The following is a 26,440-nucleotide window of genomic DNA, read 5'->3' as shown; positions in this document are numbered from 1 at the left end:
TTTTATGAAGGCGACTTGGCGGTATTTTCCGAAAGGATCATTGTTATTTAAAGAGAGTGCTGCCAAATCGATTTTTATGAATAAATAAGCCATTTTGTAATTATAAGGTTAAGTTTATATATTATATATATATATATATATGTGTGTGTATGTATGTATATTATATAAAGTGTTATGTATGCTTGCCTGCATGGTATAGCATTTTTTGCGATATTCAACTCTTATAAATGTACCACTACATAGACCAGGTGACGCGACTTGTAGGTTACGTCCGTTAATTTTCAATTCAATTCAATTTTATTCAACCATAAAAATATGTATATTCAAATCATACAGTGTACATAATTATGTAATAAATGGTACAAATATGGCTAGGACCATAAAAAAAGCAAACTGCTTGCAGAGAATGGCCCCCAAAGCAATAACATTGACAAAATTTACAATTAGAAACATAAAACTAACAAAACACAAACTTTATCAGCAGATATAAATGCAAATATATAAACATACACACACACACGCACCCTCACGTACACACACACACACACACACACACAAACCCTGGTAATTTTAAAGTTTTTCCATTAAGTAGGCCCTACACATTTTTTTAAAACAGGATACAGTTGAGCAATCTTTTAGGGAAGTTGGGAGTTGATTCCATTTTTGATACCGACTAAAGCTAGTGAATTTAAAGAAGAAGAGGAAATTATCTTTTTGTCGAGTAGCGTGTGAATGAACATTTGAATTGAGTGAAAACATATTGCAATATTTCAATGGGAAAATCTGATTTTTAACAGAGTACATAATGATTAGAGTATTTAAAGTAATTAGTTCATGTAGAGGTAAAATATTATTCTTTTTGAAAAGGGGTTTACTAGCACTTTGCATATGGGACTTTGTAATTAATCGGATTGATTTTTTCTGTAGGATACATAGTTTTAGAAGGCGTGATTTGTATGTATTACCCCATATATAGTTACAATAATTCAGATGTGGCAAGATAAGGCTACTATAAAGGATATTTAAAACATTAGAAGATAATATGAATTTCAATTTATATAAGATACCAACATATTTAGATAAAGATTTACAAATTTCTGATATGTGTGTGCTCCAATCCATGATCTCATTAAAAGTGACTCCAATAAACTTTATATTCTTCAATTTAGAAATTAAAAGATTATCAATTATAATATGTGATAGGTCATGGGGCACCCTCTTGTTCCTTGATCTAAATATAATATAGTTTGTTTTGGCTATATTCAGAGATAATTTATTTGCTTTGAACCAGGTAGAGACTTTTGCTATTTCCCTGTTTACCGACAAGACAAGTGTTTTAATGTTACTGCTACTCATGAGTGCACAAGTATCGTCGGCAAACAGGGAAAACTTGAGAAGAGAAGAAGATTTGATAATATTATTGACATATATAAGGAACAAGAGAGGGCCCAAGACAGATCCTTGAGGGACACCACAGTTGAGATGCTGTATTGAGGATTTGACACCATGGACCATCACATATTGACTTCTGTGAGATAGATAATCTTCAAACCATTTGAGGGCAAGACCTCTGACACCAAAAGAGTCAAGTTTTTTTAGCAGTATGTGATGGTCAATGGTGTCAAATGCCTTTGACAAGTCCATAAAAAGTCCAATGCAAAAATCATCCTTTTCAAGTTCATTTTGAATATAAGTACATAAATTAGAGACAGCTAATGAAGTCGAGAATTTTTTCCTGAAGCCAAATTGAGAATCAGATAAAAAATTATTCATCTGTAAAAATGTATATAAACGTTCATGAATTATTTTTTCAAGAATCTTTAAAAATAGAGGAAGGATGGCAACTGGTCTATAATTATTTAAATCGTTTGCATTTCCTTTTTTGAAAACTGGTACTACCTTGGCAAATTTCAGATGATTAGGCACAATTCCTGTAGAAATTGATGTATTAAATATAAAACATAGTGGTTCAATAAAATAATGAATAGATTTATGTATAACTTTAGGATCTATACCATCGGGGCCGCTTGATTTCGAAGAATTTAAGGAAAGGACAATTTTTAATATTTCATTTGGAGAAGTAGGTCTGAATAACAAAGAGTTCGGTGATTTGTTTCCGGTTAAGAATGAATCATATGACACACCCACAGGAGGAATTCTGTCAGCAATATTCTTACCGATATTCAAAAAATAAGAATTAAAATGCTGTACTATATCATTTGATGAATTTAACTTTGAATCATTGCAATACATAACTGAAGGTAACTTATTAAAGCGTTTATTACCCAGTATATTATTTTTGTTATTCTAAATCTTTTGTGTGTTTCCTCTAATTTGATTAAAGAGTTTAGAATAATATTCAGATTTAGCACTGCGTAATAAGTTCATCAATTTGTTTTTGTACTTAATGTAACTTTTCTTTTGCTTGTCAGAATAATTGTTTAGTAACTTTTTATACATTTTATTCTTATTTATGGATTTCATGAGGCCATTTGATAGCCAAGGTTTCCTAAAAGTAAATTTCGCTTTTGATTTTGACTTCATTTCTGGAAAACATTTATTATAAATTTAGTGGAAGATTGACATAAAAATATCGTAACAATTATTAGCATCATCAGTACTATATACATGACTCCAATCAACTTCACACAGTTTTCTATTAAATTTAATTATATTATCATCATTTATCTGTCTTTTTGGTAATTGTGACTGCCATTGATTAAAAATCCTTTTGTGTTTCTTTACACAAAATATAGGTAAGTGGTCTGATATATCAGCTATGAACAAACCAGAGTCAATATTATTATCTAGTGTATTACAAAAAAAATGTTATCTATTAACGTTGCACATGTTTTTGATATCCTTGTTGGTTTCGTTATCAATGGCTACAGGTTGTGAGAAAACATATTTTCCAAAAATACATTTGTTTTATCATGTGTACTTGCATTCAATAAATTAATGTTGTAATCACCGAAAATGTAGACCTCTGTATTATTCTTATTAACAATATCTAAACAATTACCTAATTGATCCTGAAAAATATCCATATTTGTGTTGGGGACTCTATAAACACATCCAATCACAGTTGGTTTATAATTCTTACATCTTCATTCTAAAAACAGCATAAATCACATTCAGGCATGTTACAATTCAGATCTGATCGTATTATAAAATCGTACCTTTCATCTATGTAAATGGCAACACCACCTCCTAATTTATGTTGTCTGTTTATGTATACAAGATTATAACCATCTATATTATACATCTCAGTTTTTGTACTTGACTGAAACCAGGTCTCTGTCACACCAATGGCTGTAAATTTATGATTTATGCAAGCTAACATTGAACAAAATGCATCGAAATTCTGGCATAAACTCCTACAATTGACATGGAGTAGTGAAAAACTATTATCATATTTTCTATAATTAGCACTGAATTCTTCGCAAAAAGTATATGAGCATTTCCTTGGTTCGATATCAAAAGGAGACTCAAAGTCAATATTCAAATGCAAATTTTCATTTATACATGTAACATTATCATCAGATTCACATAATAAAAATGGATTGATTTTCATATTTTCAAAATGGTTAGAATCAATGTCAATATTTAAGTTGAAAAAAGCGCGGCCATGCATATTCAATATGTAATCATCATCACATTTGTAATGATTAAAAGGAAAAATGTCAATACAAGTTCCGAATATCATATGTAACATATCTTGTGTAGGGTTTGCACATCTCATACATTCACCATAGATTGCACACACCTCATACATTCTGATTTATAGCATCAACAAAAAATTGTGACAAAAGAGAAAATACAGAGTAATAAGTCACGGTAATTACATAAATGTCTAGAGACTACATTGAGTAAATTAATTTAAAAAGTTTATACGAACATGATATATAAGTATAGGGAGCATTCGTGATTTCTTTATATGTCTTTTATCTATTATTACTATCGGTTTTTTTTTTTAGATGAAAGAATTCAGAGAGAAGAGGGGAAAAAATCACGAATGCTCTACAATATTTTCAATACGTATTAAAAATCAAACAGGGGTCTCCTAAAGAGGAGTATAATCTTTAAGAGAAATCTCTTCATAAAATAATATTTAATCATCCTCTCTCATTTCATATTCAGGTAAATTAATATAGAGTTGAGTACATGTAGATATAAAAAGTTTGTAGTATACAAATATGACATACAAGAGAGCATCCACGAAATAAGAATCAATCAACCCCTCTCATTTAACTTCCAGGTAGGTGAAGAAGAGTCAAGTATCCATCATAGTCCATCAAGTTCATTTTGTTGTTTATTTGTTTCCTCACTGTCCTACCATCTGTTGCTTTCAGAGAAATGAGAATGCGTCCGTCAGATGACCATGCTGCCAAAATATTACTGTTTTTTGTTTACTGGCCATGTACGCACTGTTCAGAAGATTGCGATTTGTTCTTGTAAGATCCTCACTTATACCGATTCCACTATTCTTCAGTTTCCTTCCAAAAATCCAAGATGGTTTGCAAAAATGGTGTATGAAATGTCTGTCGTTAATTACAAACCGACACAGTTTGTTTAATAACCGCCCGGAGAATATGATTTATTAGTATAACCCATGGTTTAAAGGGTCAAGTATTACATTGGAACAAGTTACTAGGACATTTACAGGTTCCAGTAGGTCCAAAAATCCACAATGGCTTCCAAAAATGGAGTCTATATAATAGCCGTTCTTACCGAAAAACTGACACAGTTTGTCTAATATCAGCCTGAGGTAATGATTTTGATGTTTAACCCATGGTTTAAAGGGTCAAGTAATATAATAGGACTAGTTACAGGGACAGTCAGAGGTCCAGCATGTCCAAGAATAAAAAAGGCTTCCAAAATTAGAGTCTAAAACGGCCATTGCTACCTAAAAACTGACATACATGACATAGTTTGTTTAATATCTGCCTGGGGTATATGATTATGTTGTCTAACCCTTGGTTTAAATGGTCAAGTAATGCATTATGATAAGTTACAAGGGCAATCAATGGTCCTGTATGTCTAAAAACCCAAGATGGCTTCCAATAAAGGAGTCTAAAATGGCTGTTAATACTAAAAAATTGACATAATCCATTTAAAATCCATCTGGGAGATATAATAATAATAATATTCCGCATTTATATAGCGCTTAATACATCGGAACGACGTCTCTAAGCGCTTTACAGACATATTATTACCCCGGTCATCGGATCCTTGCATGCCCGCATACAATGTATGCACCTTCTCCACTCCCTGGGGAGCATTCCAACAAGAGTTCCAAGACTCAATTGCTAGGCATACTACATATAGGCTTTCACATCCTACCGGGTACCCATTTAACACCTGGGTGGAGAGTGGCAAAGTATGGATTAACGCCTTGCCAAAGGACGCTAGGCCATGGTGGGATTCGAACACACGACCCTCTGATTACAAGGCGAGAATCAGAACCGCTACACCACGACGCTTCCACGCTTCCGAGATATGGTTTTGGTGTCTACACTATGGGTTAAATAATACTTTTGGATTAGTTATACAATGGTATGAAGCTGTCTATTTTGCCTATTAATCAAATATGGCTTTCAAAATTAGTCTAAAAAGACTTCCATCACCTAAACATAGTCATAATTAGATTAACAAAATCTACACTATTGTGGTTTGAAGGATAAAATAATAAATCTGGACAAATAACAAGGATGGTCAGTTTTTCTTTTCGTCGTTAAAAAGTCCGAAGCGACTTTTAAAATTGCGTAAAAATGACTGCTGTCCCCTAATCATGAAACTATAGGATAGTCCTAAGCACTAAAATGACGTGTCTTGAAATACTTGAAATCAGTGAAATACTTGATATCAGTGAATTATGGAACTTTTTAGGTGAAAGTGTACCTTGTTTTTTAAAGTTTGTTTTTACTTATTGTTGCACCACCATCTAATTATGTCACGAACTCCTGCAAATCTGTACATCAATTTTTTTACATCTTTATCAACATGTACATCAATAACTACATCTATAAACATCAATTTTTATTGCATACTGTATGTTTGACCTTGATCCAATACACCTTTGCAGTGTTTGCTTGTACTCATCATTGACTGTATTGTATTTACATTAATCCACATCAACAGCTACATGTATATCAACATCAATAACCATGTACCTCAACATTCTACATCTATCAATATCAATAGTTTGCATGTAAAGGCTGTTTGGCCTTGATCAAGTACATCCTTGTATTGTTTGTTTGTTCTTGATTGCATTGTACCTACATTTATCTACATCAACACCAATATTTATGTACATCAATATCTATATCTTCATCAATATTTTCTTCATATGTTAAAAGGCTGTTTTACAGTGTACCTTGAACCAGTACATCCTTGTAATGTTTGATTGTACTCATATGCCTTTGAGGTATTATATTTTATTGATTGTATGGTATATTTACATTTATCTACATCAACATGTATTTCAATACCATCTGTACATCAATATCCACATCTATCTATATCAATATTTTTGCATCCAGCACATATTATATTGGTTATTTGTGCTTTATGCCTTTGGGATATGATATTTATTGATAGTAGTGTGTTTACATTTATCTACATCAATATTTACATGTATTTCAGCACTAATATCCATCCACATCAATATCCACATATAGATATCAATATTTTTTGCATTTAATGCATTTTTGACCTTGATGAGGTACAATGTATTATTTGTTTGTACTTACATGGATACATGCCTTTTGAGTTATGATATTTATTTATAGTATTGCATTTACATTTATCTACATTAATATCTCTGCATACTATGTGAGACCTGGCTACGTGATGATGATACAGTAGTGACTGGAGAACTGACACTTCCAGGTTACTCTTTCATTAGCATCCCGCGTGCTGATGGAAGGCAGGGTGGTGGACTTGGTGTACTCTTCAAGTCACATCTAAAACTACGTCACCTTTCTGAGCATACACTAAACATTCAGTCATTTGAGTATGCGCTTATATCAGATGTGTCACGGACTGTCAACTATGCTGTCGTTTACAGGCCTCCACCATCGAATGTGAATAATTTGACTACAGCAGGTTTCTTGTCTGATTTTGAAGATTTCGTAGACCATTTGAATTTGAATCCTGGTAAGCCTGTTTTACTGGGCGACTTTAACGTTCATTTTGACTGCCCAGACAAACAGGATGTAGCAAGTTTCATACGGATTCTCTCATCATCTGGACTATCCCAGCATGTATCTGGACCAACACACAGACGAGGTCACACATTGGATCTTGTTATCTCAAGATCATCTGAAGGAACTGTCCACGCAACACGGGTAATAGACAATCGTATGTCTGACCATGCAGTCATATCTGTAGATGTAAACCTCCCTAAACCTCCCCCACTTAGGACGTCATTGCAACGCAGGAAGTTTGGAACACTTGATCATGACATATTTGAAGCTGATCTACTCAACAGGCTATCCGATGTACATTTTGAAGGGAACATTGATCTATTGGTTCAACAAATCGATATGGTAACAACAGAGGTGCTTGATCGGCATGCACCATTATCTACATGCTCATCTCGTGTTCGTCATCGCCCAAAGTGGTACAATGCTGCTGTAGATGATGCTCGTCGTCAGCGAAGACGTTCAGAAAGGAAGTGGCGAAAGTCTAAAACCAATGATGACCTTGTTCAATATGAAATGGCTCAAGATATGGTCAGGTCCACTGTATGTGAAGCCAAAAAGGACTATCTCAAAGAGTCTCTGTCCTCGAACTCTCCACGTGAAGTCTTTTCATCCATTAATATGCTCCTAAACAGGAATGAACATGTCCTACCAGACACATCATCTTCTTGTAAATTGGCCAATGCATTTTGCAGATACTTCACTTCGAAGATCAAAAACATTCGTCGTCTTATTGATGATCAGAATGCGGCACCTTTGGACAATTTTGCATCAGGACCAGATCCCCCTTGTGAACTATCACAGTTTTGCACTTTAACTGATGAAGAAGTCTTAAAATTAATAAAGAGATTGTCATCCAAATCGAGCCCTGCAGATCCTCTACCGACATGGCTTTTGAAACGTCACATTTCATCATTCCTCCCCACTCTGACTGAACTCATTAATGCTTCGCTGTCAACAGGGACATTTCCAGCAGCTCTTGGCTCAGCTGTCATTACGCCAGTTTTAAAAAAACCATCACTTGACAAAGATAAATTACAAAACTACCGGCCAGTGTCAAACATTCGCTACTATGGGAAGCTGATCGAGTCTGCTGTTTCGGCCCAACTCACTAAGCACATTGAATCAAATGGACTATCTGATCCAATGCAGTCAGCGTATCGAGCTGGTTATAGTACAGAAACTGCTCTTCTTCGTCTCCAGAACTACATATGTACTTCACTTGATCATCAAAATTCAGTTGCTCTCATAAGTCTTGACCTATCAGCTGCATTCGATACGGTTGATAAGGGAATCCTCCTAAAGCGCTTAGAGGAGTCATTTGGCATCACAGGTTGTGCACTACACTGGTTCTCATCCTATCTCCAAAGTAGAAAGTACCATGTTAGAGTAAATGGTGCTCAGTCAAATGTTGAGGACTTGAAATTTGATTAGATTATTGTAATTCTCTTTATAATGGTGTCACCTCTCAGAACCTAGATCGTCTTCAGAAATTACAAAATAAAGCAGCTAGGGTCATTTACTGTCAACCATCATATACACAGACAACCCCCCTGATAAGAGAATTACACTGGTTGAAAGTAAAAAATCGAATTGAGCATAAGTCTCTGACTATCACATTCAAATGTCTTAATGATCAAGCTCCATCATACCTGTCAGACCTCCTAACAGTTCGCCAATCAATGTATAACACTCGGTCATCATCACAAATCCCTCTTCAAATCCCCCGAACATTAAAATCAGTAGGTGATAGGTCATTTTCTGTGTTTGCCCCCAAATATTGGAATAGATTACCCCATAAACTTAGACAATGTTCTTCTATTGATGTGTTTAAGAAGATGCTTAAATCTCATTTGTTTTAACATGTTTAATATATTGCAAGTAGTGTTTCATTTTGTGTAGTTTTGTTTTAAGTTTTCACCGATTGTATTTGTTTTGTCATTTGTACAGCGCTTTGTAACTTTTGAAAAAGCGCTTAATAAGAAGTAATTATTATTATTATTTATTATTACTATATCAACACCAATATCCATGTACATCAATATCTCTATCAATATTCTTGCACAATATATTAAAAGGCTGTTTGACCTTCATCCAGTACATTCTTGTATTTGATTGTACAATATATGCCTTATATATCAGTGTATCTCAAAACTGTATACATGCAAGAATATTATTGCGTTATTGCAAGCTGTGTATGTTATTTCCAGAAGAAAGGACAGTCTTACTGATAGTTCCTTTTTTTTATATATATTTTGCAGATTCTAGTCTTATATTTGAAAAGACACGTTGTTATAATTCCTATTTTCCATGTTCTGCATTTCTTTTTTTATATTTTTTTTATACAAGATTGTTATCCTCAACGGTTGTTGCCCCCTCTTAAGCCCCTTTCACAATTGACGTACGACCTGTTTACGACCACCTGCAACAGTTTTTTCTTGTTGTTGCACGATCGATCTCTTGGTGTCTTGCGAGCACTCGCAGTCGTTGTAGACGATCGCACAAACTCGAGGTGGTCGGAGGTGATCGTGACTGGTCGCATCTGAACTTTGAACATGTTCAAAATCCAAACGCGATCAAATACGATTGATTCACTCGCAACAGGTCGTACCATCGGTCGGGCGATCATCGTGTGAGTGTTGTTCAACGTTGTACGACTTGGTGCGACAGGTGGCACAACTAAGTATAGTCGCATTTAGTCGACTGGAGGTCGTACAACACTTGCACATGTGCTGGAGACCCACAGAGACCAGTCTTGCGACTAGGTGCGATAATATGAGACTGTTGCAAGACCGATCGAAATTACGGCTTACTACATTCCACTACCGTTGCATTCGCATGTATGCGACCGTTCAGCCCCTTTCACAATTGACGTCCGACCAGTTTACGACCGCCTGCAACAGTTTTTTCTTGTTGTTGCACGATCGATCTCTTGGTGTCTTGCGAGCACTCGCAGTCGTTGTAGACGGTCGCACGAACTCGAGGTGGTCGTGACTGGTCACATCTGAACTTTGAACATGTTCAAAATCCGAACGCGATCAAATACGATCGATTCACTCGCATCAGGCCGTACCCGGGGTCGTACCATCGGTCGGGCGATCATCGTGCGAGTGTTGTTCAACGTTGTACGACTTGGTGCGAGAGGTGGCACAACTAAGTAGTCGCATTTACTTGACTGGAGGTCGTGCAACACTTGCACATGTGCAAGCGACCTTCATGTACAGAGATCTGTCTTGCGACTGGTTGCGATAATAAAATGGGCCATAAGACTGTTGCAAGACCAATCGCAACGGCTTACAACATTGCACTACCGTTTCATTCGCATGTATGCGACCGATCCACTCGCAATCCCTCGTGCAACACTCGCATGTGATCGCACGAGCACAATAAGAGTATATGCGACTTACTCGTGCAACGGGGTTTACTGGTTGTTTTTGTTGTACGACAACTGTTGCAACTGTGAAAGCCTCTGTGCGATCTTATGAGATGACTAGCGATTGATGCCTGTTGCAGCCTGTCGCACGACCAAAAGGTCGCAAATGGTCGTACGTCAATTGTGAAAGGGGCTTTAGTTAGGTGTTATTTTTTTTTTCTTCTTCTTCCTTTCTTTGATTTCTGTTTATATACGTACCTACATTTACATGTCTAGCCGTACACCATGTTGTACTTGTGAAGTTATATGTGACCGAAACCATAGTCAAGCTGATTCATCTGATTTTATATGTTCCATTTGCAATGGAAAAATCTTTCCTTTTAACCATATTATTGAAGATGATGAGTTTTTATGGGCACTACGACAGTTCTTTCATACGAATAAGAGTATTACATATGCTAATGTTCAAAATCTTAAAATTAATCCTTTTGTAATGCATAACAACCTTGAAGACGTTCATTATTCCCTCAATCTACATGCACTATCTTCTGTGGAAGATATTTCAAAGGATGAGACATTTCATTTTCCTACAAATCCATGTTCATATTATCTTCCTGATGATTTTTGTACTAAATATTATAACTCTGATGATAGACTATCTCTATCACACTTAAATGCTAGGAGTCTCTGCTCAAATTTAGTAAACTTGGAGGAGTTACTGATTTCCCTTGATTTTTCTTTTTCTGTGATAGGGATATCAGAAACTTGGCTGAATTCTTTCATGTTAACGTCTATTTATAATATATCTAATTACTCATTTGTGCACACATGTCGTGATTCCAGGACTGGTGGGGGTGTTGCCTTGTATATTTCCGAAAACATTGAATTCCTTGAAAGACCAGACCTGACTGTACATAATTCATTCCTTCAAACTATTTTTATTGGAATTGTCAATGTTAACTCTAAGAATATAATTGTTGGGAATGTCTATAGACCTCCCAATACTGAAATTGACTTGTTTTTACATGATATGGATTCTCTGCTTTCTAAAATACACAATGAAAAAAAAATACTTTACTTAATGGGAGATTACAATATCAATTTGTTAAATACTGATAGCCACACTAAAAGCAAAGAGTTTGCTGATACTACGTATTCATACAATTATTCCCAGTAATCACCAAGCCTACACGCATATCATATAAATCTGCTACCGTAATAGATAATATTTTCACAAATGCAATCCAATTTGAATATGAAAGTGGGCTACTATATTCTGACATTTCAGATCATTTCCCAATATTTTATGTTGCAAAAAAGTTTAATAATAATTCAATTTCAAGGGAACCCCGCCTGAAGAGAATGATAAATGATGCTGGGATCGATTGCTTAAAAAAAAAATTGAGCTGTCTAGACTGGAAACCAATCTATGCATCCAACGATGTCAACCATGCCTATGATCTGTTTTACTCATTTTTTTATGATGCCTATAATGAATGTCTTCCTACTGTTAACAGTAAAAAAAAAAAAACATGATTCCACAAACCATGGATTTCTTCTGGCATCATTAAATCTATAAACAAAAAAAATATCCTTTATAGAATTTTTCATAGATACTCTGGACCAGAAAAGATTATAAAAAGGAAAGAAGAAAAATACAAAAGCTATAAAAACTGTTTGGTAAAACTAATTCGGTTTGCTAAAAGAGAATATTATAATAAAAAAATTAACACCTTAAGAGGTAACATGAAGAAAACATGGCAAGAAACTTATAACATATTGGGGGAAAAAGCTCAAATTTATCTGCCAACCAAAATGTTTTATGATAATGAATCTTTTGATACCAATCAAATGAAATCTAATTATTTCAACAGATATTTCGCAAATTTGGGCAAAAATCTTGCTCAAGTCATCCCCGACTCCGACACAGAGGTCAGCATGTCCTTTTTAGGAGACAACAATATTCATTCAATGTTTTTTTAACCAACCAATATAAATGAAATACTAAAGATCTGCTCCTCCTTGAAATCAACGTTTTCCTGTGGCTCTGATGATATTATCCCATCTATTGTGAAAAAAAAATTATTTATCAATGTGTCCATCCACTGTGTCATATATATATGTCTCTTGAATATGGTGAAGTTCCTAATGCATTTAAAATAGCAAAAATTGTTACAATTTTCAAAAAGGGTGATCGTAAAGACATTGTTAATTATATACCAATTTCTGTTTTACCCATCTTCTCAAAGATACTAGAAAAAAATTGTTTTTGAACGTTTGTACAGCTTCTTGAATCATAACAATATATTAATCTCACAACGATTTGGTTTTCGTAAAAGATATTCAACGTATATGCCAATATTTCACATGTATGATCGCATTTTTTTTTTTTTGGCAAATCGAGACTAGAATTTAATTCATCAGCAGCAGTAATGTAAGTACATCATTATGCTGTATCCTCCAATTCCAAAATGATAAATATATACAATCAGCATCATGTCAAAGGGTACACTTGCTTCTGAAACTCCTCAAATATTTTGACAAATAAATGTGTGTTAAAACACATAGGTTAACACTCTGAATGTTACATACACAAAATATTGATCAGGTATTTGAAAATGAAATTTCATTTAAGAGTTGAGCAATTTCGAAAGTAAAATATTATTGGTAACCAAAACATTCAACCAATTATTAATAAAAGTACTATGATTTATTAAGGGTATTTATAAGATGAACTATTAAGGGAATTGACTACCCACAAAAAATAACAATGAAATTGAAATGAACTTTTTAATTACATATATGTAAAAGTATTCAAACAAAAAAAATCAGACATATTTACTCACAGATAGTCCCATACCAAATGAAACCCCCCAAAATATTTGATCATACGATCCTTAAAATCCAAAAGAATATAATTAAGATGCAACCATTGTTGCTGACTCCACAATCCTCCTGTTGTAAAAAAAATATCACACCCCATACATTTACCAAAATAAATTACATTCTTGGACCAATGAATACCCCCAAACATTGGTGGTAACTTGAATTGGATTCTTTCAATTGGCCGTTGACTGTGCAGTGTTGCGTTATTTTATTGTGGTAGTAAAGACTGATTAAAATGTAAGCATCAATGTTTTCAATGCAAGCTTTTTTCAACGGTTGACAAGAGAACTTAAATTTGTGCAATTAAACAGCACCTCATAATTCAATACAAATGATTACAACATTACAAATTATCAACTACGATTTCATCGGAAGAAAAATATCAATAACTTACACTTTTGATACCCTACAGAAATGTGTTGGACTCTTTTAAATAATCTTACTTAAAGCAACATTAAATTCAAATTCTGTGGCACATTTGTGCTTAGCCAATCGGATCTCATTATTTCAGTAGTTTATGACAGCAGCTTGCACATGTCAGAAGGGGGAGGTGCTAGAGATAAATGGAAATGGAATGCATATTTTGACACAAGCAAAAATCTCAAAATAAATTAATAACTACAGTACCTCGAAAAATATAAAGCTAATTATTACTTGGAAAAATGATTGCATGATTCAAATCATTCTTTTTATCACAACAGAATTGCCCCAATACTATGATAGATCTTGCATTTTTGTTGAAAGGAAAGTCTTGTCATAAGGTAACAGATGGTTTTGTATCTTTTAATTGAAGTACAGAATGACATGACTGAATTCAAATAAAATAAAAGTTTGAGTACATGCTCTACTAGGCAATGAAATGGACAGAGGCATCACATATGTCTCTTTAAGTTGACCTGCCATATATTATAAGTCAAATGTTAGATGAAGTTGGGCAAGGTATTTGACCAGATATGGTAAGCATGTTTTATTGCTCACTTTGCTATGAAAGTAATGATATACACAAAGCAAAATCTCAAAGTATGGGTAATCTGGACTGACTTAAATTGACTGCACACTTTTTATCACCCATGTAAAGATACACATACAAATATAGGGCTCCTTGGAAAGAGGGGGGTGGGGTGCCTCACCCCAAAAAAAATTTGATCGTATAATGCAAGAAATAGATAAGGGTAATCTCACCATTATATATTTTTGGATCTCTCGAAAGCATTTGACACCGTTGACCATGACATACTTCTTTAAAATGAAACATTATGGGATAAGAGGTCTCGCTCTTGATTGGTTTGGTAATTATTTATCGAATCGCATGCAGTTTCAGTCATGTATCACACGGCGTTCCGCAAGGGTCCGTCCTCGGCCCCTTGCTTTTCGTTTTGTATATCAATGACCTTGTAAATTGTTCCTCAATTCTTAATTCTGTACTCTTTGCTGATGATACCAGTATTACTCTTTCTCAAAAAATATTATTCCTCTCATTAACACCATAAATATTTAACTTCGTAAAGTCGTTGTCTGGCTTTAATGCAATAAACTGTCACTGAACCTTGATAAAACTAAATTTGTACTATTTAAAACACAAACTAAAAAAAATGGTTCTGACATTCCTCCAGTTATTATGGATGGCAAGATTATTTCCCAGGTATCAAATATCTATAGTTTAGGTATCAAGATAAATGAATTTATATCCTGGAAACCTCATATTGATGATTTATGGACTCGTTTATCAAAAAGTACTGGTGTCATCCGCAAACTGAAGTTTATTTTACCCAGACATGTATTAATTTCACTTTATAATAATTTGGTTTTACCCCATCTCACGTATTGATGTATGCAATAGGGGAACGGATTCAAATCTCATTTACATAGATTATTTCTTATTCAAAAAAGGTTAATCAGAACAGTTTGTAATGCACATTTCAATAGTCACACAAACAAGTTATTTCTTGATTGTAAAATATTAAAAATTTGTGACTTGGCTCTTATGTATACTTATATATTTATGTACAATTACCATTCAAATCTCTTGCCAAATATTTTTAATAATCTCTTCAACACAAATGCCTCTTTCCATCCATACTTTACGCGTCATTCAGCAGATCTTCACCAATATCTTCCAAAAACTAAAATTACCAAAAATTCTCTACGTTGTAGAGGAATTAAGCTGTGGAATGATTTAAATAATGATATTAAACAAAGTAAAACCCCTCAATAAGTTTTAAAAACTTTTGAAAGTTGATTTTTTTTGCTCAGTATAAAAACTCCTGCCAATAGCACACTGTAGGTCACTATGATTTATAATTATTACTTTTAGTTTGTTTGTTTGTTTATTTCCCCTATATTAGCCCATTGTTCTTTTTTTCTCTCTTTTTTTAAAATTGTATTTCAATGTTATTTGTTGTTCACTCTTTATGTATGTGATATATTAATTTGTATTTAATTGTATCATGGTGGTGCCCCACCCACAAGTTTTTGTAAATGAAAACTTTTAGGGGCTCCCAATCCCATGTTTTTATCTAATTTGTATATACCTGTATTTTTATGATTGATTGATTGAAATAGTGGCGTTAGATGGGATATGAAGTATTGTCATTTTTGTATTAATGGTTATAAAAATGGGGTACTATAAAATGAAAGTTATTCTGGCTTACATTTCTCCAGTTTTAACACCTACCAGAATTCCTGGGGTGCGGCCTATGGAGATTAATACACGCAGCACCCCCAAATAAAATCTTGGTGGTGCTTCTTTAGCACCCCCGCTTCCCAGGGACAGGGATGTATCATGATCAAGGAACCTCTTGATTTAGCTTCTGCGGGAATTCTTACCTCCCTATCTGAAGTAATGCCTGATGACAATATCCTTGACTAGGCCACAGTCAGCCCTTGTTCAAACCTATATGAGCCTTCCCCACACCAAAGGAAATGGTAGAGGAAAGAAGAGGGCAGATTGCTTTCCTGATGTGAAGGAGAGTTATCAGATGCATATCAATGCATGGAATGTCTGGAAAAGATTTGCGGTCCGTTGCAGAAGGAGTTGCGTTTGATTGCAACTCTTTCTGCAACGGGTCCCTGGCCGGCCCCTGGAGAAGACAATAACAGTCCAACCGGTGAGTTATCTGCTAATCTGAAGAAAGCCTGGTGAGCGAAACATAGGTAGGCAAGGTCTGCCTGCTTGAATGGTCTCCTATCAAGAATTGAGTAAGCCTATGAGCAGAACGATCAGCTAGAACGGGATTCTAGCATTAGAGTGCACCTACTCAATTTTGGAGCTCTCTTCTTTTCTGGGTCCGATATCACCCATGACTGGACTAAATACTTCGAGGGATCTCGCCACACCCCTAATTATGGATCTGCGCAAGCTCTGAATCCAGCTCATCCCGAGAACATGCTCTCCCCATGAGAAATACCATCCACAAGGTCTTGAACATCTCTTTACCTCGAAAAATCTGTTTATATCCACTTCCTCTTTGCAAAGCTAGTGGTACAGACAATATCTCTGCAGAACATCCGAAAATACACTAGGAACACTACTAGCATTTCCATCCTTATCATGAAGAACTGGCTGATACATCTGAAGTACATTCCGCCCAGTCTCAAAGATGGTCTCATCATGCCTCTTGACCATTGCACAGTTCTAAAAAAAAACCTGCACAAGCATGGTGCTCTGGGAGCATGAAGTAGTAAAGTTCCTTCTTCCCCATTTTCAAGGAGTTCGGCAAGGATGGTGTACATATATACTTTACCCATGCTCTATACCTAAAGTCTAAAGAAGCATCATCTTGGCTGTAAGACCGACAGCCAGTATCTTGGGGTCCTAGCATATGCCAATGATATTGCACTCCCTTGCAACAAGCACATGGAGCTCGGTAGCTAAGATCACTCGCATAATATTGACACAAAACACATGTTTTTAGCAGGGGGCAGGGGAGACGGGAAGATAATTCCCAGCTGCATGGTCAGTATAGAACCTCCCCCTTGCTGCCCAAGATATAGGTCATTCCCATTGTATTGATATATAATAGTTGGTTTGAATAAAAAATGAATAAAACGGCTGGTTTCGACTCGCCGTACGTTCGCCGTAGAGCAAATGTGACCGAGGTATAAGAGGCATAGATACTATATTGCTATGAAGATGAAAATTGGTAACCTTTTTAGTTAGGCAGATGCCGCTTGCTCCCGAACTAAGACTCGACTGATTTTTCAGAAGTAACAAGGGTCATCGTCTTTCCATGATGGTGACTTGGCCGTATTTTCCGGAGGGATCATTGTTATTTAAATAGAATGCGGCTAAGTCGATTTTTTTAGTTTTTGTTTATGAATTAATAAGCCATTTCGTAATTATAAGCTTTATTTTTTTTTAAGTGTGTAGTGGTTTTCTTTTCATCAAACACTGATTTCAACATGATCAGAGCTTGATCACTACTTTGTTTACATTGATCATGCAAAGACAGCTGATTTACAACTTAATTAATTCTTTTGATGGAGCACTTCTCAGTTAGCCTATTCAACTCGATTCTTTTGTGCACCTACTGGCCCAGTCATCCTTTATTCAAGATGTTCACACAACAGCCAGGAATTCTTTCATGTTCATTTTCTAAGCCATGGAATGCTCCTGTCTATTTCTAAGTGGATGTTTTTCTCACTTAGCAACTACTAGCCAGTCAGATTTAAGCTGAGAGCAACCTCATGGTTAATTTTGACACTCCAACACACTCAGTAGAAAGTCTTCACCTAGATTTCAAGTTCTTCATTTTCATCCTTTTGATTTCGACATATGTAAATATATATCCATCGCTTGTGTTATCCAAGTGGGAGTGTGCAATATCTCTAGGAGAACATCTCGTGTCACCCTATTCGCGACGCGTTTCGCTGAGGCCTCACGGGCGCGGTCGTTCTTCATCGCGACATCGTTCTTCTCCATCTGTTGTATATGTATATATATTTCGCATTTATCTTGTTCATGGACATCGCATTAAAGGATCCAGATGAATTTATAGTCATTTGATTTTCTACATTTTCGCCTTGGCATAAAGGAACCCAGTGCTGGTGAGTCAATCAGATATATTTATTTTAAGTAAGACCTCATTTCTTACAAGTGTTATGTAAGCTTGCCTGGCATAGCATTTTGAGATATTCAACTCTAATATATTAATGTACCACTACCATGACTACATAGACCAGGTGATACAACTTGTACAGGTTACGTTCATTTTTTTTTTTTTTTTTTTTACATTGCCCGCCTTAAAGTAATTGGTTATCATTTGACCCGTTGCCAAATACCAAACATGACTGAATACTTCGGTATTATTATTAAGTGATATCAAGCATATCTCAAAAATAACATGCATGATCATGTTTATGTCAGTGTTTTAGGAAACACTTTTCCGATGTACGGTCAATGACCTTCATCTGCTCATGCGCAACTTTCCATTATGAAATTGCTTTAAACATTTGACATTTTGATGAGAAATTATTAAAATGAACAGCGAAAGTTTTCCAAGATTCGTTTTTCTGATGCAGGAGATTGGAGTTATGCATTCTATGATATAACCAGCTGGTTAACCGATGTAGATTAGCGCATACGTTATCGGCGGTGTCGAGCACGGAGTCAAAGGGAAGTAGCTTGATCTCGCCCCTTCCTTACACATTCCTGTACTAACCAAGTTAAAATTGCTGTCTCTATTTGCGACACAAGAAGAGCAGTAGACAATCATGATTGAAGAGCGCCATCACATTCAAGTTGGCCACAATACAGAGCGTTGAAATAAGAAACCCTAAAATGTGTGTTATTTCTCACTTATTAGCTGGTGCATAATGAGCTATTCAGTCAGTTGGTGCAATTTCGTAATACAAATCAGACGAAATAAGTATTTATTGGATCTTTGGATCCAAATTTAGAATCCTCTTTGTAAAGAGAAGGCATTTAAGGAAATATCCCATCTAAAGTTAACACGTTTCTGGTTACTAGTATTTTGCAAATCGTCTTCGATTTCTCCAGAACACTTCGACGAAAACCCACGGGTGATTTAATATGTCTCGAAGATGCAAGCGGATCCTGTTCTACACTTTTGTTTTCTTGGGCATTTTAATTGTAGTTCAGCTTCATTCTGTTGCTTTTTCCATATTGTTTGGCGAGATCGTGGGAATAAAAGAACAAAAAGGAGTAATTATTTCAAACATTTCTTCCGTTGGAATGAATGATCAGTTACCAGATTTAAGGAGAAAACACAACGGAAGTGAAACCGGTAATTTCAAGAACGCGACAACTGGACACAACTTCAGATACATCCACAACCCATCTTATACCTGCTATGAAAGAGATGGATCGAAAATGAAGGTCCATGTGCTTTTTTATTCTCCTACAGCAACATATCATTTTAAGAGACGGCAAGCGATTCGAGAGACTTACGGTAATTCAAGCCAATGGGAGTCTTTGGGTGAACATGGAACGATGCGCACTGTCTTCCTTCTTGGTTCCACGCCAAATGATACACTACAAAGTTATATTGATTACGAAGCCATTCGCCATGGGGACATTGTCCAGGAGAACTTTCTTGATAGCTACCTTAACCTGACGTTAAAGACAACGATGGGTTTGAAATGGGTTAACTATTTCTGCAAACATGCTCAATATGCGGTGAAGATTGATGATGACACAATGATGAACCAGCGACGTTTTCTCGACAAAGTGCTGGGAAATTCTTCATTGACCAACTATGCTGCTGGGAAAACTTGGATCGGGGCAGTTTCGTCGCGGAATAAAACACAAAAATTCTACGTTTCGAAGGAGGAATATCCTTTTCCTACTTATCCCCCATATTTGGATGGGCCGGTCTATATCTTGTCTACGGATGTGGTCCAGAAAGTTTACAAAGCTGCCTTAACCACGCCTACCTTCAAATGGGAGGACGTCTTCCTTGGGATGTGCCTGAAGAAGGTTGGAGTTCCACTTAGAAACATTGAAGGCTTTCAGCTCTTACAGCTCAGCGAAGACGATTTGAAACGTGTCGAAGAAGTGAATTCGTATGTTCTTATATCAAGCTTGAACGTAACTGAAATGATCTGGGTGTGGAAAACGGGCCGTATTTAGAACCACAGATGGCGTATACATGCAGTGATGCTAGAGGACCAATGCCCACAATCTATTCATCCCTTAAAAAGGGGAAAGGGATGGGGAAAAGGGGGAGGAGAAAAGGAAGGAAAATAGAATTTTAAAAATGGGAAGAAAACGAGGGGTGGGAATAATTGGAAAGTAAAAAAAAACTGTCTGGTCCTTACATTGTATGTATTATAGTTGTATAAATGATCGCAGGGATCTATTTCGGGTCCGCTTCTAATTCTAAAGATGTGTAGATGATATGTTAAATGCCCTGAATTTATAGGAAAATTATTTTAGACGAAACGACTTTATATGTATTTAGTTCCACGCTTTTTTATTCATTAAACAGAAATAAACCAAGATAATTTGATGCGTTATGTAAACATTGATAGAAATGAATTAATATATATTGACACTAAAAGAAGGTGTTGGTTTAGTGTGTTTTTGTATTGTTTTAATTATTGTCCTTAAACTAAGTATGTATTGATGTATATATCGAACAATGTATATCTATTGATGGAGAGTTAAACAGAAATGATCATATTGACTTTTTTTCGGCTTGCCTTGCTCAAAAAGGATCAAAGCAAAGTAGCAATTCTAATTTGGGATAACAAACTTATCGAACATATTAATTGTAGATAATAATAATATGCAACATTTATACAGTGCGTATCAAAAAAGTTTACACTTAGAAAAAATCCTGTAAGATTATACATTTGTGATATCCTGAAGATTTTTCCACATTTTAACATTGGTACAGATCCATTTAACCAATTGACGATATAAATGTCGAAAAATATTTCCGCTTGAGTAAGCACCACTTACTTTAGAAAAGTTAGTGAAAAATGATTTGCGCAGAACTTTGAAATAGTTATGCGAATAAAAGTAGACCTTAATCATGAAGAACATGTGGAATTTAGCTAGTAAAATTGATTTGAAGATATCTTTTACCTTTTTTAACTTGTTTCCCTGCCCAAAACACTTCGAAAAGTGCATTGCGCCCCACCCCACTCCCCCACACACCGCGGCCATTGTGACGATATTTGCTTTACACTGAGCTGTGATTTACATGAAATGGCTTAGGCTTGATTTTTATTTTGTTAATCATTGTCAAGCTTGGAAAAAGTGAGGAGAAACAAGTATTAAATGAAAAATGAATTGTAAACTCATTTTAAATGATAAAAACTTAGTGAAAAAAATGCTGGAGATGTCTGATATAAACTTTTGTTCAGATTCAGTTATGTCCTCAGATCCAGCTGGCTCAAAAAGGGTAAAGGTTGTGCTTACTAAGCGTTGAAATTTCAGTTTGGGTGGTAAGATTGTTACAAAATGCTTGAATGTATCCGTTTTAATTCAATTGACTAAAAGTGCAGGAAAAATGTATGAGAAACGTTTCGCAGGGTAAGTTTGATATCGCCCGTTTCCCCTTGACACAGCGTGAAAACGAGCATATCTGCGCAAACAGATTTCTGCGAGCTATACAAAAATGCACAGTGCTCACTCAAGTGTAACATTCTGTCGAAACTTTTACTTTCATTAGATAGATGAGACCCAAACCCAAGAATATATGTGAAAAAATTACCCACATGTTGTATATTTTTTAATTCCCAGGGCTTTTTCAAAGTGTAATTTTTTTTATACGTACTGTATAGCGATTAATACAATGTTTCTCAGCGCAACATACTTACATCAGCTTTAGCACGGCTACTCTTATCGGGCCGGGAACCCATTTACTACACCTGGGTGGAGAGTGTCATGTGTAGATAAATGCCTTGACAAAGGACGTGAGTGCTGCGAAGAGATTCGAACCCCGGACCTTGTGGTTCAAAGTCCGGAGACTTATCCACAGAGCTACAATACCCCTACATATTGAGATAAGATACTCAAAACTACGAAAGAAGGCTGCTTGATTGAATTTAGATTGTAATAAGAATTGAAATGATACTTTTTAATTAGAGCGTGCACTGTTTTAGATGCCTGTTGTTTTTATGTTCATAAAGTGCCTATTTTTAGATTATAACTTCTCTCCGTGGTTTCAAAATGCCCCAATGTGCTAATCACAATCTCATTGTGCGTACAGGAATAGTATATACTGTATGCAGGTGCAAATTATTTGAATAACTAATACCTTTATACTCGGAAAATATATATATTACCTTAACAAGTTGAACGCCTCTGGCAGTCTCGCCTGCATTACACGATTCGATATAGCAGCAGTGCTGACTTTGAAAACAGATATTGAATAATATTATTACTCACAAAAGAAAGCACTCATATGATAATGAAAATGTTCATTGACTAAAAATGACATTTGACCATGATCTTGTGACCTAAGATGTGTGCAAAATAATCATTCATACTTGATTGCCCTTATTTCTATGTTTCATGAACTACATGTGTAGATCCACAACCTTTCTAAGTTATGATGCCAATTCAACGAAAAACCCGAACATGGCCAAAGTTCATTGACCTTAAATGACCTTTGATCTTGGTCATGTGACCTGAAATGCGTACAGGATGTTCAGGGCAACATGGCTACTCTGTTTGTTGTAACTCCCGTAGGAACTCGGCAGGACAGCATTTTTTGCTGGTAAACGCCAAGCTGGTATATAACCAATTACCTTGGAATCATTTTACGTCTAGGTTAATCAGTCATAGTGGCTGACGTAATAGACGACAGATATCACTCTTGGGCCTTTTTATCAAAGTGGAGACAATGGCAGAGTTGGGATTCGAACTCACAACCTTGCGATTATGAGTCCAATGCTCTAACCACTGGACCACACGACTCTAATGTCCAAGTTTCATGAACTAGATCCATAAACCTTTAAAGTTATGCTGACAATTCCACACATACCCCAAACATTATCAAGTTCATTGACCCAAAATGACATTTGACCTTGGTAATGTGACCTGAAACTCAGGCAGGATCTTCAGTGATACACTATTACCCTTATGTCTAATTTTCATGACGACATTTCAAAAACTTGACCTTGGTTAAGGTTTAGATATTGATTCCCCCAATATGGTCTAAGTTCGTTGACCCTAAATGCCCTTTGACCTTGACATTCGGTTTAGTAGTTTCTTGAGGAAGTCTTGCGAGCTGTTCTTCCAGGCCTCTTGGAGGATTTCCCGAAGATGCTCAGCTGAAGTTGGCTGCTTTGCCTTTACGATTCTGTCAAGTTCATCCCAAATCATCTCGATAGGATTCAGATCGGGTGACCTCCAGACTTCCTCAAGAAACTCCTCAACAGAATACCACGTGTTTGCCATGCCATCCTAAAAGCCAGAGGTGGCTTCTTTGAGATATCAAATATTTAAGGAAGGTGTATCCTTGGAACTTGTCAAGAAAGTCAGATAGTGCAGATACAGAAATAGCATTTTCTGTTTACAAGGTACTGTGCTTGTACTCTATCACAATTGTTTTCTCGTTTATTATTTTGTATTCACCGAAAAGATATTCCTAACTTCAGGAACATTTTAAATGGTATAATTGAATTATTAAAGATAGAATGTAAGAAGAAAAACGTAAAAATTGACATTAAACCTTGGACCGGTCAGTTTTGAAAATATGAAATTGCTCAATTATTTCACAACTAGGGTATCTTACTTTGCTTTAGAAGTGATTTTTGAAAATATGATATTGCTCAATTATTTCACAACTAGGGTATCTTACTTTGCTTCAGAAGTGATGTTTGAAAATATGAAATTGCTCAATTATTTCACAACTAGGGTATCTTACTTTGCTTCAGAAGTGATGTTTGAAAATATGAAATTGCTCAATTATTTCACAACTAGGGTATCTTACTTTGCTTCAGAAGTGATGTTTGAAAATATGAAATTACTCAATTATTTCACAACTAGGGTATCTTACTTTGCTTCAGAAGTGATGTTTGAAAATATGAAATTACTCAATTATTTCACAACTAGGGTATCTTACTTTGCTTCAGATGTGATGTTTGAAAATATGAAATTGCTCTATTATTTCACAACTAGGGTATCTTACTTTGCTTCAGAAGTGATGTTTGAAAATATGAAATTGCTCAATTATTTCACAACTAAGGTATCCTAGTTTGCTTCAGAAGTGATGTTTGAAAATATGAAATTGCTCAATTATTTCACAACTAGGGTATCTTACTTTGCTCCAGAAGTGATGTTTGAAAATATGAAATTGCTCAATTATTTCACAACTAGGGTATCTTACTTTGCTCCAGAAGTGATGTTTGAAAATATGAAATTGCTCAATTATTTCACAACTAGGGTATTTTACTTTGCTTCAAAAGTGATGTTTGAAAATATGAAATGGCTCAATTATTTCACAACTATTTTAGGGTATCTTAGTTTGCTTCAGAAGTGATGTTTGAAAATACGAAATTGCTCAATTATTTCACAACTAGGGTATCTTAGTTTACTTCAGAAGTGATGTTTGTGGTTTACTGATCAATTAATATTGAAAGAGCATGAGTGAATAAATTGTAAATGATTGTAAAATATTAGTTCTGATTACAGGTGTACCCAAACTTTTGACTGGTAATGTATATATATTTATTTATTCGTATATATAATATAAATAAATATATATATATATATATATATATATATATATATATATATATATATATATATTTACATCATTGTCAAAATGACATAACATTAAATAACATTGGTATCTCCTTAAACCTTTCGACAATAATTAACGATGTCGTCATCTGGCAAATAGCCTGTTCGATAATGTGATGGATTACAGCAACATAATTTTTCAATATCATTCTTCGCAACCATAACCGTTGAATCATCCACAAGGATATTCTTAATATGAGAGGGAAACAAATTAACAATGAAACCATCTGGCAAAGATACTGTCATTCATTCATTCATTCATTCATTCATTCATTTATTTATTCATTTTTCCAACAAAATTTATAATGCAATAATTACAATAAATAAAACATAACAGCAGAAAATATAAATGACATAAATATTCAAATAAACCAAATATAAAGAATATACACCTGGTACAGAAGATAATTTTTCCAATTTGATAATAACAATATGCAAGATATGTTGGAAAAATGGAGTGGCCCACTGAAAAGCAAAGCTTGTAAAGTATGGATATATGTATATATATATATATGCAGCCAGTGGCGTAACTACGGGGGGGCATGGGGGGCACGTGCCCCCCCCCCCAATCGGCTGACCAAAAAAAAAAAAAAAAAAAAAAACGGGGAAAAGGAGAAAAAAGAGGGAGAAAGGAAGAAGAACGTAGTGGGAAAGAAGAAATTATTATTCGTTATAATGGTATATTATATTATAATCATATTATGTTATATTACATAGAAAACATTTTTTATCCTAACTTTATGAAACATTAATTGCTCAGGGCCTATGTTGTCATTGTTCCTGGTGCTCGCATTGTCTTTTAAAGAGATACATGTATATAAACCTGTTGTACGAAAAACTCCCGTTTCAAGTCAATATGCACCAAATATATTATTGTTTTATGCAGTGACATATGCTTCTTTTTCATGACTACTTAAAGTGATTGCCCCATGTTAAGGTCTTAATATAAAATATTTCCTGTCCGTGATTACGTTCGCATCAGTGGATTGGTGATATATGTCTGCTCTTCGTGAATTCCTAAAATCAGTCCTTAAAATGTCCCTTTTCTGATCTGAATATCAAAAATTTTCAGCTCGCGCTTCGCGCTCGCATCATTTGGTTAGTTAAATACGTATGGTCTTAGTGAATTCCTACAAACAAGCTATATAGAATGCCCCTCTTCAGGTCTGAATTTCCTAAATTTTCAGCTCGCGCTTCGCGCTCGCAATATTTGATTAGTGAGATGCGTATATTATTCATGATTACAATGAGTACAAG

General features: G+C 35.2%; 2 protein-coding genes across 2 annotated transcripts; both read left to right on the top strand.

Annotated features, from left to right (window-relative positions):
• Nucleotides 1-5,822: 5,822 nt before the first annotated feature.
• Nucleotides 5,823-8,639, top strand: LOC135156440 (uncharacterized). Its single transcript, XM_064108938.1, has 2 exons — nt 5,823-5,897; nt 6,840-8,639. Exons 1-2 carry the CDS (start codon nt 5,823-5,825, stop codon nt 8,637-8,639), a joined length of 1,875 nt encoding a protein of 624 aa, XP_063965008.1.
• Nucleotides 8,640-19,657: 11,018 nt separating this feature from the next.
• Nucleotides 19,658-20,676, top strand: LOC129274022 (beta-1,3-galactosyltransferase 5-like). The gene has a single exon (XM_054910888.2). The coding sequence runs from the start codon at nt 19,658-19,660 to the stop codon at nt 20,552-20,554; it is 897 nt and encodes a 298-aa protein (XP_054766863.2). The 3' UTR covers nt 20,555-20,676.
• Nucleotides 20,677-26,440: the final 5,764 nt, after the last annotated feature.

This window comes from Lytechinus pictus, chromosome 13 (genome assembly GCF_037042905.1).
Source record: "Lytechinus pictus isolate F3 Inbred chromosome 13, Lp3.0, whole genome shotgun sequence".
Classification (NCBI taxonomy): Eukaryota; Metazoa; Echinodermata; class Echinoidea; order Temnopleuroida; family Toxopneustidae; genus Lytechinus; species Lytechinus pictus.
The sequence above is the reverse complement of the archived record's forward strand: the minus strand, read 5'-3'. Positions and strand labels throughout refer to the sequence as shown.

What these genes read in the sequence shown, in the direction of transcription:
- LOC135156440 (XM_064108938.1), top strand. Translation starts at nt 5,823, where the DNA reads ATGACGTGTCTTGAAATACTTGAAATCAGTGAAATACTTGATATCAGT. An exon ending in GGAACTTTTTAGGTGAAAGT is followed by an intron (nt 5,898 to 6,839) that starts GTACCTTGTTTT and finishes ATACTATGTGAG; the next exon opens with ACCTGGCTACGTGATGATGA.
- LOC129274022 (XM_054910888.2), top strand. Translation starts at nt 19,658, where the DNA reads ATGAATGATCAGTTACCAGATTTAAGGAGAAAACACAACGGAAGTGAA.